This window comes from Caretta caretta, chromosome 19 (assembly GCF_965140235.1).
Source record: "Caretta caretta isolate rCarCar2 chromosome 19, rCarCar1.hap1, whole genome shotgun sequence".
NCBI classification, from domain to species: Eukaryota; Metazoa; Chordata; order Testudines; family Cheloniidae; genus Caretta; species Caretta caretta.
This window is the reverse complement of record NC_134224.1, coordinates 6,862,968-6,877,263: the sequence shown is the minus strand read 5'-3', so window position 1 is coordinate 6,877,263 and position 14,296 is coordinate 6,862,968. Positions and strand designations below refer to the sequence as shown.

At 49.2% G+C, this 14,296-nt stretch overlaps 1 protein-coding gene across 3 annotated transcripts; it reads left to right on the top strand.

Moving 5' to 3' along the window:
* The first annotated feature begins 5,881 nt into the window (after positions 1-5,881).
* On the top strand, positions 5,882-14,276 carry CCDC28B (coiled-coil domain containing 28B). Of its 3 annotated transcripts, XM_048826027.2 has the most exons (7): positions 5,882-6,338; positions 6,826-6,922; positions 9,768-9,994; positions 10,532-10,701; positions 11,000-11,154; positions 11,415-11,437; positions 12,850-14,276. In XM_048826027.2, the coding sequence occupies exons 3-7, from the start codon at positions 9,834-9,836 to the stop codon at positions 12,902-12,904; spliced, it is 564 nt and encodes a 187-aa protein (XP_048681984.2). In that variant the 5' UTR covers positions 5,882-6,338; positions 6,826-6,922; positions 9,768-9,833; the 3' UTR covers positions 12,905-14,276. The 3 variants fall into 3 exon arrangements, with proteins under 3 accessions (XP_048681984.2, XP_074977402.1, XP_048681983.2); XM_075121301.1 differs by lacking the exon at positions 6,826-6,922 and having other exon boundaries at positions 5,883-6,338; positions 9,761-9,994; XM_048826026.2 differs by lacking the exon at positions 6,826-6,922 and having other exon boundaries at positions 5,885-6,338.
* Positions 14,277-14,296: the final 20 nt, after the last annotated feature.

Below are 14,296 nucleotides of genomic sequence, written 5' to 3'. Positions count from 1 at the left end.
GGATGAGATCTCAATGGAAACACAGCTTCTCACTGGGCTGTTAGGCAAAGAATTTAGTAATGCACCAGCCCATGGAGCTGGAGGCCTTTGGGGGCTGAAAACTCCCAGGCTTGGCTTTAAATTTAAGGTGTCAGAGGGAAATGGACTCCTCTTGATGCCATCCTAACAGCCTTCCCCTGGTGAGGGCTTCTTTCCTCAGCTTGCTGTGTGCCCCTTTGTCCTAAGCACTCCTATGGCTGACCCTGCTCTGAACTGCAGCTACCCCGACGATCTCCCCAAATGGTACCTCTGAAGTGCCAGTCCTCCCATGGCTGTTAATGATCAGCCCGGAAGGGGCTGAGGAGTGGAGGGCAAAAAGCAGGCGGTGCCTTTTGAAAGAGGGAGGGCTTGGCAGGAAGCACTACCTATCAGGAGATGCTGCCCAACCTCCACAGATGTCATGGAAATGGATCCTGCTGCTGGAGCCTGTCAGCACTGTGAGGCTGGGAAGCAGCATCCGTACGGCTTGGATTGCACCTGTGGTGAACCTCTCCCGTCCCCTGCAGGAGACGCACCACTGTGTCCTTGCCAACCAGCTGGGCTGTTGTAGGCTCTGGCATGTGGTGTTCCGAGAGGGGGACCGAGGGTTCCGTTCACCCAGCTGGGCCCAAGCCCTCCTTTACAGCTAGCTTTTAACGTTTCCTTACCAAATAAAATGTGGTTCTTTAACTGGACAGTGCACTGTTACTGCAGCAGGCCTCAGTCCCAGCGCACGTGAGCTGTGGTAATTAAAGATAAAATATCACTCCTGTAAATAGCTTGGCGGGACACCTGCCCCGGGAGCACCTATGCAGTTTGCTACCGTTTCTTTCTTGATAACTATAATTCAGGCCATCTGGAAGCAGAACATGCTGAAGAGGTAGCTCCTTCTGTTTGATGTGCTGTGTGTTATAAGTCATGTGTAGGGAGGAAAGGGGATGTGATCTTCACAGAAATGTAAGGGTGGAAAGGACCTCAAGGATTCACCCCAGTTCAGCCCCAGGTGCTGTGACAAGACCACTGCTCACTGCAGTCTCACACTCAGACCGAGGTTCCCCCCCCAAAAGGCAGCAGGACCCTTTCCTTGCTTCTTTCATCTCCCTGCACGTGTTCCCTTTTCTGAAAGCCTCATCTAAAGCATTGACACCATAAAGGATCAGTCTCTTCTCTGGACTCCTGTTAGAGAAGGATTTGTTACAGGCTGAATCATTGCGGGCTCAAAATCAAAAACATATTTGGTGAGAATTAAATGGCCAGGCAACCTCCAGATACCTGCTGGTTTATAGTCCCCTTTGTTGAGGAATGGAAGGGATGACTGGGTGCTGTAAGCATGAGGTTTGAAATCATCTAGGACCCACAGGCTTTTATTCAGTTCTTTATACATCTAAGACAGATACAATATGTTCTGGGCAATTAATACAGGGGAATCTTTCCAAAAACACCATAAAAGCCCAGATCCCATCTGTTCTGCATGGATTTAAGGACATTAGACCAGCTAAAGCTTCTAGAGCATTTTCTGTGAGGGAATGGGTCAAATTAGGAAAATGGTGGTGCTTTTCCAAACTCTGGACACAAGACCAGCTTTGCCTGTGTGCATCACCAGGCAACACCACTCAGGGTATGTCTATGCTGCAGTTTGGAGCAAGCCTCCCAGCCCGGGTAGACAGACTTGTGCTAGCTCACCTCAGGTTGGTGTGCTAAAAATAGCCATCTACTTCAGTCTTTTACAGTATGTGTTAACCCTGTAAGAACGGCCATACTGGGTCAGACCAAAGGTCCATCTAGCCCAGTATCCTGTCTTCCAACAGTGGCCAATGCCAGATGCTTCAGAGGGAATGAACAGAACAGGTAATCATCAAGTGACCCATCTGCTGTCGCCCATTCCCTTAGGCTTAACAATCTGTTCCACCTTGTGTTTAACTGTAACACTGAGTACCTTTCCTAGACCTGAAGAAGAGCTCTGTAAATTGGAAAATCTTGCCTCTTTCACCAACAGAAGTTTGTCCAATAAAAGATATTACCTCACCCATCCTGTCTCTCTTAGTTGAATGAGGCAGTTCACACCTCTCTGAGCTATTGTTCCAGGCTCTCTGCAGATTTATCTCTGCTGCAGTCTTGCTTGGTTCACATTTTTGAGATTTCACAACCATAACAGAGACTTATTTAATATCATTATTTTATGTATGCAAGCTGAGATTTTGGAGAACAAGATGACAGATTGAGACAGGTGCAACACCACTGTCCTGCTGCATACTAGCCCATTCTGGGCCCTGTCAAGAGCAATATTTCCCTTCTCTATATCATTATGTGCACCTACCGTACTCACTACCCCGCTAGGGCCCACAGGCAGTGGGAGCAGGATCCAGATCCATGACGGTGGAAGGTTCAAGAGGAAATGGCAGAATCAATTTTAGCATGGTCAATATTTAATAATTTTTTCAATATTAAAAGTCTGTTTAAAAACACGATATACTTATAAAGAGATATTAACGCTATAGCATGTGTTAGTAAAAGTATTAATAGCTTTCTAGAATAATTTTACCAATACTATATATAATATGGATACTATATATTTTAATATATAATTTATTATGGTCATACATTAGTTCAGGGCAACTGCACCTACATTCCTCCTCTATGGTCCGGCAAGGGCACCCACTCTAGGCTGCTGGCTCCCCAGCTGTGGCCTCTCTTGGGTGGAGACCCACGGTTCTCTCCCTTCTGATCAGGGTATTTCCAGGCTGAATGGTTGCAAGCGCGTTTTAGTCCCAAGGTAAAAGCAATACAGACAAAACATATTAAAAATAATAAAAGAACCTACACATGTGCTAATAACAGGTTTCAGAGTAACAGCCGTGTTAGTCTGTATTCGCAAAAAGAAAAGGAGTACTTGTGGCACCGTAGAGACTAACCAATTTATTTGAGCATGAGTTTCCACGGTATGCATCCGATGAAGTGAGCTGTAGCTCACGAAAGCTCATGCTCAAATAAATTGGTTAGTCTCTAAGGTGCCACAAGTCCTCCTTTTCTATGTGCTAATAAGCTTCCAAGAGGTCACCCCAACTCCAGCATGGGCTCTGGCTGGTGAGCAGGCCTTCAAATCCCCACACAGGGGTTTTCTGGTGGTTTCAATTTTGTTAACACCCTTTGCTCAGAACATGATCCCTCATGGATCAGTAAGTGAGTCCTTTATCCACAAAGGGGGTCTTCAAAGAGACCATGAAAAGGTAATCAGCCAGACAATGGGTCCTCTCCTGGAGGCAAAACTTCCAAAAGTCAAGTTCTTGACTAATCAGATTAATTATATTAGCATACTCCTGCCTCCTAGGGATTTCCTGGGAAACCCACTTAATTTTAAAAGTTCATATTGTTTCAAAAAGTTGCTTGAAGTTCCTACCATTTTCCAAGATTTACATTAGTCGTGCGTCCTAGGAAAATTACATACAATCCCGTAATGACATGTCAACAACTGTATTTTAATATCATCAACACCAAAGGCATTGAACTTAATTCAATAAGGTTTAACTGAATTCAGTAAGGTCCATCCAGGAGATTGCCCTGTTTGCCACAGTGAACCTTAAATGTATGTCTAGACAGTATTTTGGACCAAGCCTCCCCAGCCTGGGTCCACAGACATATGACCCCCCTCCCTAGGCTTCAAAGCCTAAACTCCAGCTCAAACTGCAACTTCAAAGCACTGTCAACACCGGTATTTTTAGGGTTCTAGCACAAGTCCCCCCCGGCCCATGTCTTTCGACCCCAGGCTGGGAAGCTGACTCCGAAATGCTCTATAGACATTCCTTGAGAGTTAAACAAATCATGAGGCAGGCCCCAAAAATCAAGAGAATGGCTTAATTTTTTAAAATAGTAAATGTCAAATTTTGTTCTTTTAGGGGGGGGGGTCACATTTTCAAGCTTTTCTCTGCAGCCAGGAGGGCTAGTATCATAGAATATCAAGGTTGGAAGGGACCTCAGGAGGTCATCTAGTTCAACCCCCTGCTCAAAGCAGGACCGATCCCCAACTAAATCATCCCAGCCAGGGCTTTGTCAAGCCTGACCTTAAAAACCTCAAAGAAAGGAGATTCCACCACCTCCCTAGGTAACCCATTCCAGTGCTTCACCACCCTCCTAGTGAAAAAGTTTTTCCTAATATCCAACCTAAACCTCCCGCACTGTAACTTGAGACCATTACTCCTCATTCTGTCCTCTTCTACCACTGAGAACAGTCTAGATCCATCCTCTTTGGAACCCCCTTTCAGGTAGTTGAAAGCAGCTATCAAATCCCCCCACCCCCCTTCTCTTCTGCAGACTAAACAATCCCAATTCCCTCAAAAAGAAAAGGAGGACTTGTGGCACCTTACAGACTAACAAATTTATTAGAGCATAAGCTTTTGTGAGCTACAGCTCACTTCATCGGATGCACTCAGTGGAAAATATAGTGGGGAGATTTTATATACACAGAGAACATGAAATAATGGATGTTACCATACAGACTGTAACAAGAGCGATCAGGTAAGGTGAGGTTTCAGAGTAACAGCCGTGTTAGTCTGTATTCGCAAAAAGAAAAGGAGGACTTGTGGCACCTTAGAGACTAACCAATTTATTTGAGCATGAGCTTTCGTGAGCTACAGCGGGGGTGGGGGGGGGCGACGACACCTTTTGTTGTGATAATCAAGGTGGACCATTTCCAGCAGTTGAAAAGAACAGTGTGTGTGGGGGGAATAAACAAGGGAAAATAGTTTTACTTTGTGTGGTGGGCCATTTCTAGCAGTTGACAAGAACAGTAGGGCGGGAAATAAGGGGAAATAGTTTTACTTTGTGTCATTACAAAAAGTAAAACTATTTCCCCTTGTTTATTCCCCCCCCCCACTACTGTTCTTGTCAACTGCTGGAAATGGCCCACCTTGATTATCACTACAAAAGGTTCCCCCCTCTCCCCCGCTCTCCTGCTGGTAATAGCTCACCTTACCCGATCACTCTTGTTACAGTCTGCATGGTAACACCCATTGTTTCATGTTCTCTATGTATACAAAATCTCCCACTATATTTTCCACTGTATGCATCCGATGAAGTGAGCTGTAGCTCACGAAAGCTTGTGCGCTAATAAATTTGTTAGTCTCTAAGGTGCCACAAGTCCTCCTTTTCTTTTTGCGGATACGGACTAACACGGCTGCTACTCTGAAACCAATTCCCTCAGCCTCTCCTCATAAGTCATGTGTTCCAGTCCCCTAATCATTTTTGTTGCCCTCCGCTGGACGTTTTCCAATATTTTCACACCCTTCTTGTAGTGTGCGGCCCAAAACTGGACACAGTACTCCAGATGAGGCCTCCCCAATGTCGAATAGAGGAGAACGATCACGTCCCTCGATCTGCTGGCAATACCCCTACTTATACATCCCAAAATGCCATTGGCCTTCTTGGCAACAAGGGCACACTGCTGACTCATATCCAGCTTCTCGTCCACTGTAACTCCTAGGTCCTTTTCTGCAGAACTGCTGCCGAGCCATTGGGTCCCTAGTCTGTAGCGGTGCATTGGATTCTTCCGTCCTAAGTGCAGGACTCTGCACTTGTCCTTGTTGAACCTCATCAGATTTCTTTTGGCCCAATCCTCCAATTTGTCTAGGTCCCTCTGTATCCTATCCCTACTTAGAAGCTTATTTTTCTTTTAAGCTGAGATAATCACATGACTCCATGAGCTGGGGCTTTAGGAAGAAAAGACCCTATGTTGTGAGACTCAAGATAAAATTGTGAATGCTGGCAACACCCTCTCCTTTGGATGAGTCTAGCGGTTTCAATACACATTTCTGCTGAAAGGAACATTGGAATATATTCTGAATAGGAAAGGAAAGATAGAGACTCTGAGCCAGATCCTCAGCGGCGGTAAAGGAACACTCTGGCGGGGGCAGACAGTGACCCTGCAGTTTCACACCACTGGAGCTGTTCTGTGTTTGGTCACTGACCATGAAAACAGGCCGGGGAACCCAGGGACATACATGCAGACCCCGGGCTTGAACTCCGCTCTTCTCACGGAGCGGGCGGCCGCCAAGCCGTGGCCCCCACTGAAGTCAGGGCAGGGGAGGCGTTACGCGGGAATGAAGGCAAAATCTGCCCTGGGGCGCGAGTGACCTGATCCCCGGCCATCAGCCTGCGCGTCTGAAGAGCCTCGCCTGGACGCGAGGGGAGCCGGAGGAAAGCCCCTTCCCCTTTAAATGCAAATTGGCGCCGGGGCCCTGTGGACACCGAGCCTTGCAGGGCGCCCTGCCGCTGGGAGCAGAGCGGGGTCAGGCCGCTGCAGCCTTGGCGCGGGGGGCTCCTCTCAGGTCAGTGTCACCTCGGAGGGCGCTCGGCTCGGCTCGGCTCGGCTCGGCACGGGAGGGGCGGGGCGGTGGAACGGAGACAGGGCGAACGTTCCCTTTTGGAACGCGGCCCGGCTACAGCGGCGCTCTGCGGGTTCTGGTCCGCGCGCTGGGGCTTGTGCAGCCCTAATCTGCGGCGGCTTCTGCTGCGGGGTTTTTGAGGGGTGGGGAGCAGGGAGGTTAGAGACCATCGTGCGGGGCAGCCCGGCAGTTCGCTGGGGAGGGGCGGCTGCTGTCCTCCGGATCTTGGCCTTTCTCTTCTCTGGAAATCGGCTTCCCGGGTGCAGCTCGCTCCCCAGGCGTGCAATGCTAGGGTGGGAATGAAGATCGGTTCTGAATCTGCTCATCATGGCTGTCCAGTGTCTGGGGGGTGGACGGTGGATATGCTGCTAGTTAAAAAACCAAACCCAAACCGCGATACTCTGAAGTAACTGTCTGGGTAACTTCTTAGGAATCACAGCCATTTTCATACTGAACAAAGAGGGATCTGTTTCCACCACCTACGACAGGGCTGTGATCGGACCCAGCAGCGACCAGCTTCAGCTGAGGTGCCACTGTACAGAACAATGGGAATGGCGTATGGAGGAAGACTAGCAAGAGCCCTGCTGTGTTTTATTAAAGCTTGATCAATGGGGCCGGTATAAAGTCGGAAGGAGCCCCACTTCCGCTGAGATAGCGCCATGCCAAGGGCTGGGTTTGGGCTTGTTGGTTCGACCTGCCAAAGTGTTTCCAGGCTAAATTTCCAGTGTAATTAGGAATCCTAGACTGCAGTAGCGCGTAGAGGCCTTGATTGGGATCTGGGCTCCATTGTTCAAGGAGGCATTGTACAAACACACAGGAGCCCCGTACTGAAATGTACAGTCTCTAAAAAATATAGACAGAGTTCTGCACAGCTTAGGGTGGTGGGATAGAGCCCTTCATGTCTTTGTCGCAGGTTCAAATCCCATGTCAGCAGTACATTAAAGCTGTCTTCATTCAGTGACCTCCTATCAGGTGTATGTTTAAAACAAAACAAACCCTCTCAGTGGGAACTGATAGTCTCTGCTGAGGCTGGAGATCCAAATCATCTTTCCCTGCCTGACGTGATTTCCCCTTTACCCCCTCAGACTTGAAGAACATTAGGGTGGGTGAATCTTGCCCTGCCCCATCTCTGGGAGGTGCACAATTTGCTCCCTAGGGCCCCTTTTGCCTAATTCTTAACAAAACAACAGAGAAAATGACCAAACAGCCTTTTGATTGTTCATTTAAATATAAAATGTTATTTATAAATAATAGTAGATTGTGCAGGTCAAAAATCACTGCAGGTAATTAATTAAATAGAAATAAACCCAGAGCAAGTGTCGTCAACACCTTCATTGAATTCCTCTTACTTTAAAAAAAAAAAAAAACAAACCCAGAATGTCATTGACCCTCTCTTCTTGACCTGGGCTCTTACTCTGAGCTTTAGTCTGCTTTTCCAGCCTGGCCTTTTCTGTTTGAATGTAATGGGCCAGATCCTCAGCTGGTGTAAATCAATCTAGGTCCATGGAGGTCAATGGGCTGTGTCCCCAGCTGGTGTAAATTGGCAAACTCCTGACTTCAGTGGAGCTATGCTGATTTAGGCCAGCTGAGGATCTGTAGTAGGAAGATATCATCTGCTGGTTGAGATTACGACTGATCAGTGTTAAATGCTTGCTTGGGAGTGTCACTTTAAAAACCAGGATTTTGATTCTTCTTAAACGCTAAAATTTTTATACAGCACTTGGAGACCAATTGAATAGCTGCTTTATTTCCTTGCCCCCACCTCCCTGTCTTGTTAGATACAAAGAGAGCCTTGACACTTACAAATATACTCACACATAGAGTGCATTTTAATATTTTAGAGGACAGATGTAGAAAGAAGAGAAAGTAAAACTTTGGGAAAGGCACCAGGGCGGGGGGGAGACACAGGGTATGTGCTTGTTTGGACATGTGAGTATTTAAATATTTCTTCTCATGCCTTGAGAACCAAATACATCCCTCAGGCTATGATCTCATCTGAACTTGTTAAGCAGGGTCAAGCTGGGTAAGGGCAATGGGCCCCGCTCAACATAGTGACTGGTTTGAAAATGATACTGTGGTTACTGCATCTTCCTGGGGCAGTGAGTAGTCAGTGTTCTGGGCATGCACTGTACTGATAGGAAACCTCCACTGGCAACACAAGTGCCTGTGAATGAAAGTAATACTGGCCCCAGCATGGTGCTAAGGGTCCTGTGCTACCAGGGTGCTGTCCTCTTCTGGATGAGATGCAAAACCATGCAAGTGACCTTCAGCATGAACAGAACTGGGGACCTCCAGAGCTAAGAGCATGAGCCACTATAGGCCTGAGTCCTCCAGCTGGGACCTGCATCAGAGGTCTGCCGTCAATGTAATGGGCATAAAGGGGGATATGTAATACATGCTGAACAGGGGGTTACATGCACTCCTGTATCTAGCTCCCACTTATCCCAGAGGTGGCCACATTTCAGCAGCAGATGGTGTGGCTCCTGGTCTGGCAGACACTTGAGGATCCTCCTGGCTGAAAAGAGAAGTTTCAGTGGAACTCATGGTCACAGATGCATCCAGTTCACATTAGCACTCATGACCCAAAGGGAGAGACGGGGAGTGAGGCAGGACTAGAGGCTGGGCAAAGCAGGTTGTCTGGACCCTGTTCTATTGGTCATTTGGTTGTGTAATTTTTCCTGACTCCTCTCCTGGCTCCTGTTTGCAGACACCCCTTGCTGCAGGGGCCGTTTCTGGAGAGGCTCTGGGTGCTGTTCCCACCCTTCAGAAAAATGCTTCCTGGTGAAAAGGAAAAGAAGCCCCATGGTTAAAGTGCTAACCTGGGGGTCAGGAGAACCAGGTTCAAAACCTGCTCTGCCGTACTACTTGTGTGACCTTGCATGAGTCCCCTCTGTGACTCAGTTCCCCATCTATTAAGTGGAGATAATGCTTCCCTGCCTCAGACGAGTGTTGTGAGGATAAATACCCTCAAGACTGTGAAGTGCTCAGATAAATACCTCAGGCGGATCTCCTGATCTGGGGCAGAGGGAAATCTGAGCAGTACTGAGCATTCTTTTTCTTAGCCCCCAGGTCAGGGGTAATCCATTATTTTTTGTCAAGGTCCAAATTTCTCAGCCTAGATATAGGGAAGGTCCAGATTCCAGAGACAATAATAAAAAATAAGTCAATTAAAAATATGCTGGGGAGGGTCTGTTCAAAAGCGTCTGGCAGTCTGGCTTGGGCCTGCGGTCCACTGATTGATTACCCCTGTTGTAAGTTAACCACACGGGAGCAACTTCTGTCTGCACTTGAATAGCCTACGCTGGAGAAAGGGGCTGAAAGATAGGGGCTTTGTCTCCCTTGTGAACAGTGTCTCCTTCTTTCAGTGCCCAGAGGTTCCTTGCTGCAGTGTGTTACTGAGCCTGCGACTGGCGCCCGCCTGGGGATCGGGTTCTCAAGATGGAAGACAAGAAGAAGAAGAGGAGTCCGAAGCCTGGCTTAGCTCAGCCTGCGTCATCCAGTGCTCTGCGCAAGCTGCCCGTCCCCACCAGCAAAAGCACCACCTTCTCTCTGGGGCTGCCTCACCTGCCCTCACCAAAGCAACGGGCCAAGTTCAAAAGGTCAGTGCTGGGGGCTGGGATGATGGGGAGCCTGGGTTACAAATGCTGCCTGTCCCCAGGTATTACACCTGAGACCGCGAGCACCAAAACCACACAGGCCACTCCTGCGTGAGCTACCCAGGGCTCGAGTTGTGCCGGAACGCTCTGCGGTGCCAGTCCGGCACTTTGTACTGGAACGCTGCTTCACCTTCCAGCAAATCACTTACTGCAAATGCTGGGAACACACTCCAGAAATGATGATTTTTTTATTTTAGGACTGGAGCTACAGCAATAGCCCCCTTTAGCTGTAAGGAGCAGGCTGCTGTACCTGTCTCCCTCTAGTGGTTGGGTACAACATGCTCACACAGGCTAGACCAGCGCACTGCATCATGCAGAACTGCTGGAAGCGTCTCTTGGGTCCCCTATCTCTGTTGCGTGGGGGGCTCAGCACGGTGAGCTCCTTGGAGGAAAGACAAGGCGAACGAGTTAGGAGGCTGCATCTCTTGGCATGGAAAGGCCTCCCGGCAACGTTCATGTGGGTTTGTGTTTTCTATCTAGGGTGAACAAAGAGAAATCTCGTTTGCCTCAGCCTGGGGGCAGTGGGGGCGCGGCACTGGGGGCCCCTCTGCAGCACTCCTTCCTGACTGACGTCTCAGATGTTTATGAGATGGAGGGGGGGCTGCTGAACCTGCTCAACGACTTCCACTCGGGCAAACTGCAGGCCTTTGGTAAGCAGGGGGCAACTCCTCTATTGGGGGGGGTTCATCAGCCTGAATGAGGTCCCCAATGTATCAATGCCTGGCCCTGGGGTGCTGGGAGCTAGGGCCACCCAAAGCCACCATGGCTGGCGCTGGAAGATCTGGCTAATCGGGGAGGCTCCTGCTACGCATCCTGTTGTGTGATGTCCGGGGCAGGCCCAGTCCATCCGCAATGGGAAACCCTGGGACAGCGGGTTAGGCATCTCTACTGCAAGAGGATGTGTCGTGGTGGCTGAGTGTAACCAGGTCCCTCTCCTGGGTGGCACAGGGAAGGAGTGCTCCTTCGAGCAGCTGGAGCACGTCCGGGAGATGCAGGAGAAGCTGGCGCGCCTGCATTTCAGCCTGGATGTCTACGTGGAGGAGCTCTCTGAGGACCAGAAGAAGACGGTGGCAGATAGGAACCTAGATCAGTTGCTGACGAATGTGAGTACCAGAGAGTTCCCCCTTCATGGGCTGACCCCGGAGCCCACCCTCGACCACATCCCTGCTCCCTTCGAGCCCCGCACTTACACCGTGCTGCTCTGAGTGCCTAGTGCAATGGGGCCCCGACCCCCTCTGGGGGCTACCACAATACAGATAATGCCCCCTAATGATCTTCAAAGGCAAGGCGGAGCCCTGTTCCCTTTTTTGTCATAGCTGCTTGTGTCACCTTGTTCTAATGGTGGTTCTGTTTCCCTTTTCAGTTGGAAGAGCTCAGCAACTCCATGTATCCTTCTGCCGGGGCCTATGGGGGCTGTGGGATTCTTCAGGGGGCTTGTTTTGTATGTGCACAGCTGCGTGACCCCTCGGGCAGGGCAGGGAAGAGGGAATCAGCTTTGAGACACTTGAGCCCCACTCTCCAATATCTCCCGAGACCATGGCATTGGATATGAGGTGCCATTAATAGATGCTGGTCATCTTCTACCAGAGACTCTAGGCAGAGAGTCCGGTAGAGCTTGGAGGCTCCTTGGGAATTGCCAGGGGCTTCAAAGAAGTCAGGACTCTGCTGGCGCCAAAGGTTTCCAGGCGAGCCTATCATGGAGACATCTGTAGGACACCATTTTAGAGGGAAGGTTGGGTTGGAAGGAGGCGCCTGAGTGTGGAATCTGGAGGTGTGAGTAACCTCTCTGAGCAGCACATGCCATCCTTTGCCCATCAGTGGGCAAGAGGTTAGAGGGAGCCCTAATGTACTGAGCCAGAGCGGTGAAGGATGCTGGCTGGAATCCACTGCTAAGGGTAACCGGGCGCCATGAATGGAGTGAGTTATTTGGCTGAGTCTATGAAGGAGCTGGATAACTGTGGGACCAGTTTGAATTAGCATGTAGTACTGGCCACTCTTGGAGACAGAATCCCAGCCGGGGTGGCTTGGTGGTCTGATCCAGTATGGGAAATCCTGCGTCATTGGCTGTGCAGGATAAGAAGGAGTAAAATCTCCTGCTTCAGGCTGCTCTCCCTAGAGGTCAGGAAGGAACCCTTCCCCCATCTCTGCCATGCACAGTTCCCCAGGAGTATTTTTCTGTTGTCTGCACAGTTTCATGTACAGACCATGGCTGGAGGGAGGAGACCAGACTTTTTATTGACCATTGGCCTGTCCCATTGGGGCAGGGAGATGCTATATTCTATGGATCATTGGTTTGATGAGGCAGGATACTGCATGGTACAAACCATTGACAAATCCTATGTTCCTGTGCTGCACAGGCTACCAGCCAGGGCGCCAGAACCTTTGTACGGGGGCGGGGGGCACTGGTGCTGGAACCGGAGGGGCCACGGAGCCATGCCCACCACTTTCTAACATGGATGTAGTTTGGGCAGCGGGGGGCGGCGTTGCCCCTCCAAACTGCAAGCCTTGGGCAGGCACGGAACGGCCCAGCCCCTGCCGGCTCCACTCCGTGCCTGCCCAAGGCTTGCAGTTTAGGGGGGGCAACACTGCCTCCGGCCTCCCGAAACTACGCCCATGTTAAAAAGTGGAGGGGCCATGGGCCCCCAGTTCTCCCGGTTCCGATGCCGTTGCTACTGGGTAGAGAGACTGGCTCAGTTGGAAGGTTTGTGTTAGGAATTCCAGCCTCTCCCCTCACGGATCTTGTCAGTGATGGGGTGGCAGCTTGATCGATGATTCTTCTTCCTTAACGTAAAACTCAGCCAAAAGCTACATCTAGCGGAGAATCCAGACCTGGAGGAGGATGCCACTGCCTAGCTGAAAAGGCTGCCTGGTCCCTCCATAGACAACAGAGGGCAGCATTGAGAATTCTGGAGCTAAGGGAAAGCTCCACCAGCTTGAATCCATCATGTCCATCTCTGAACTGTACAGAAATGTAGGGGTATAAAAGGAAGGACACCCCTAAGAGAAAGTGTTTTGGGGGTGGGCTGGGCTGGGGGAGGGGCATGTTGTCCAATAATTTTCTATCAAAATCCAGGATTTCTAGAGCATCTGAAAAGGCCAAACATTGTCAAGATAACTTTAAAAGTAAACAAGAAAATCGTAGAGGAAAGACTGGGAATCAGCCATACTGGGTTCTCTCTCCTGGTCTGTTCCCAGCACATTGTGTGACCTTGGGCAAGTCGCTGCACCTCTCTGTGCCTGAGTTCCCTGCCCCCCCCCTCCCTTTTTTAAAAATGGGTTAATGATACTTAAGCAACCTTGTATAAAGTTCTTTGAGATTCCTGGATAAAAGGTGCCGTATCCAAACAAAGCATTGTTAAGGGGAGATAGAGCCTTTCGTTTTCAGGCTGTTGCTTCCACCCTGATTCAGTTTGGACCATTCGAGGGGCTGTGTGTGAAATGAGTTTGGTGGGTTTCAGTCAAGTTCCTAGTGGACAAACAGCTGTAACTGGCTTCCTTGTTGACAGTCCTCCCAGCAGAATGATCCAGGCCTGACAGGCCATGAAGACTGAACTCCCCTCTTTCCTCGCTCCCAGACTTTGTCCCTCTGGCTCCAGCCCTGTGTATCTGGCAGTTGTCACCAGCCTGAAACTACCTGAAATGTAAACATAGAAGCAGCAGCCAAGAAAAGCTCAGTAAAGGCTTTTGCTGGTTTAGCTTCTGCCTGTTCCACAATGCAGCGGTCAACACGGAACTGAAACCACGTAGGAGAAGTATGATCACTTGAAATGAAACAGGTTTTGGAGCTCGCAGAAAAGTTTCTGCTCATAGTGTAACAAGTCATTCACCGATGCTGCTGTCTGATCCTTTTCCTCCAACATTTTTTAATGGTTGAATTTTTGCAACAATACAATTTTTTGTATTGAGGCCTATAACTACCCCTCTTGCAAAATACCCCAGGCCTTTTATGGAAATTCTTTCTATGGGAGCTGGGTAATATTTCCATTCCAACAAGGATAGAAGTGATGGCTTTGCTAGACCAGACACCACAAGTAAGAAGAGAGGAGTTTAAACAACTAACATTCCTACACTTGCACACACACCCAGTCTTAAACAGCTAAGCTGCTTCACTTTGACACTGAAAGTGAATAGGTGAGTGTATGTTTGTGTCAAAATGTTTTTCTAGTAGTAGAATGTAGCACTAAATAATGAAATTGTAATGTAAATAAACTAGTTGTGGTATTTTGCTGTTTTCTCCACCACTTT

Coding starts and splice junctions, on each gene's coding strand:
- CCDC28B (XM_048826027.2), top strand. CDS start 9,834: ATGGAAGACAAGAAGAAGAAGAGGAGTCCGAAGCCTGGCTTAGCTCAG. Junction 10,702..10,999: donor GGGCAAACTGCAGGCCTTTG/GTAAGCAGGGGG, acceptor TGGGTGGCACAG/GGAAGGAGTGCTCCTTCGAG. Junction 11,438..12,849: donor GAAGAGCTCAGCAACTCCAT/GTATCCTTCTGC, acceptor CGTAAAACTCAG/CCAAAAGCTACATCTAGCGG.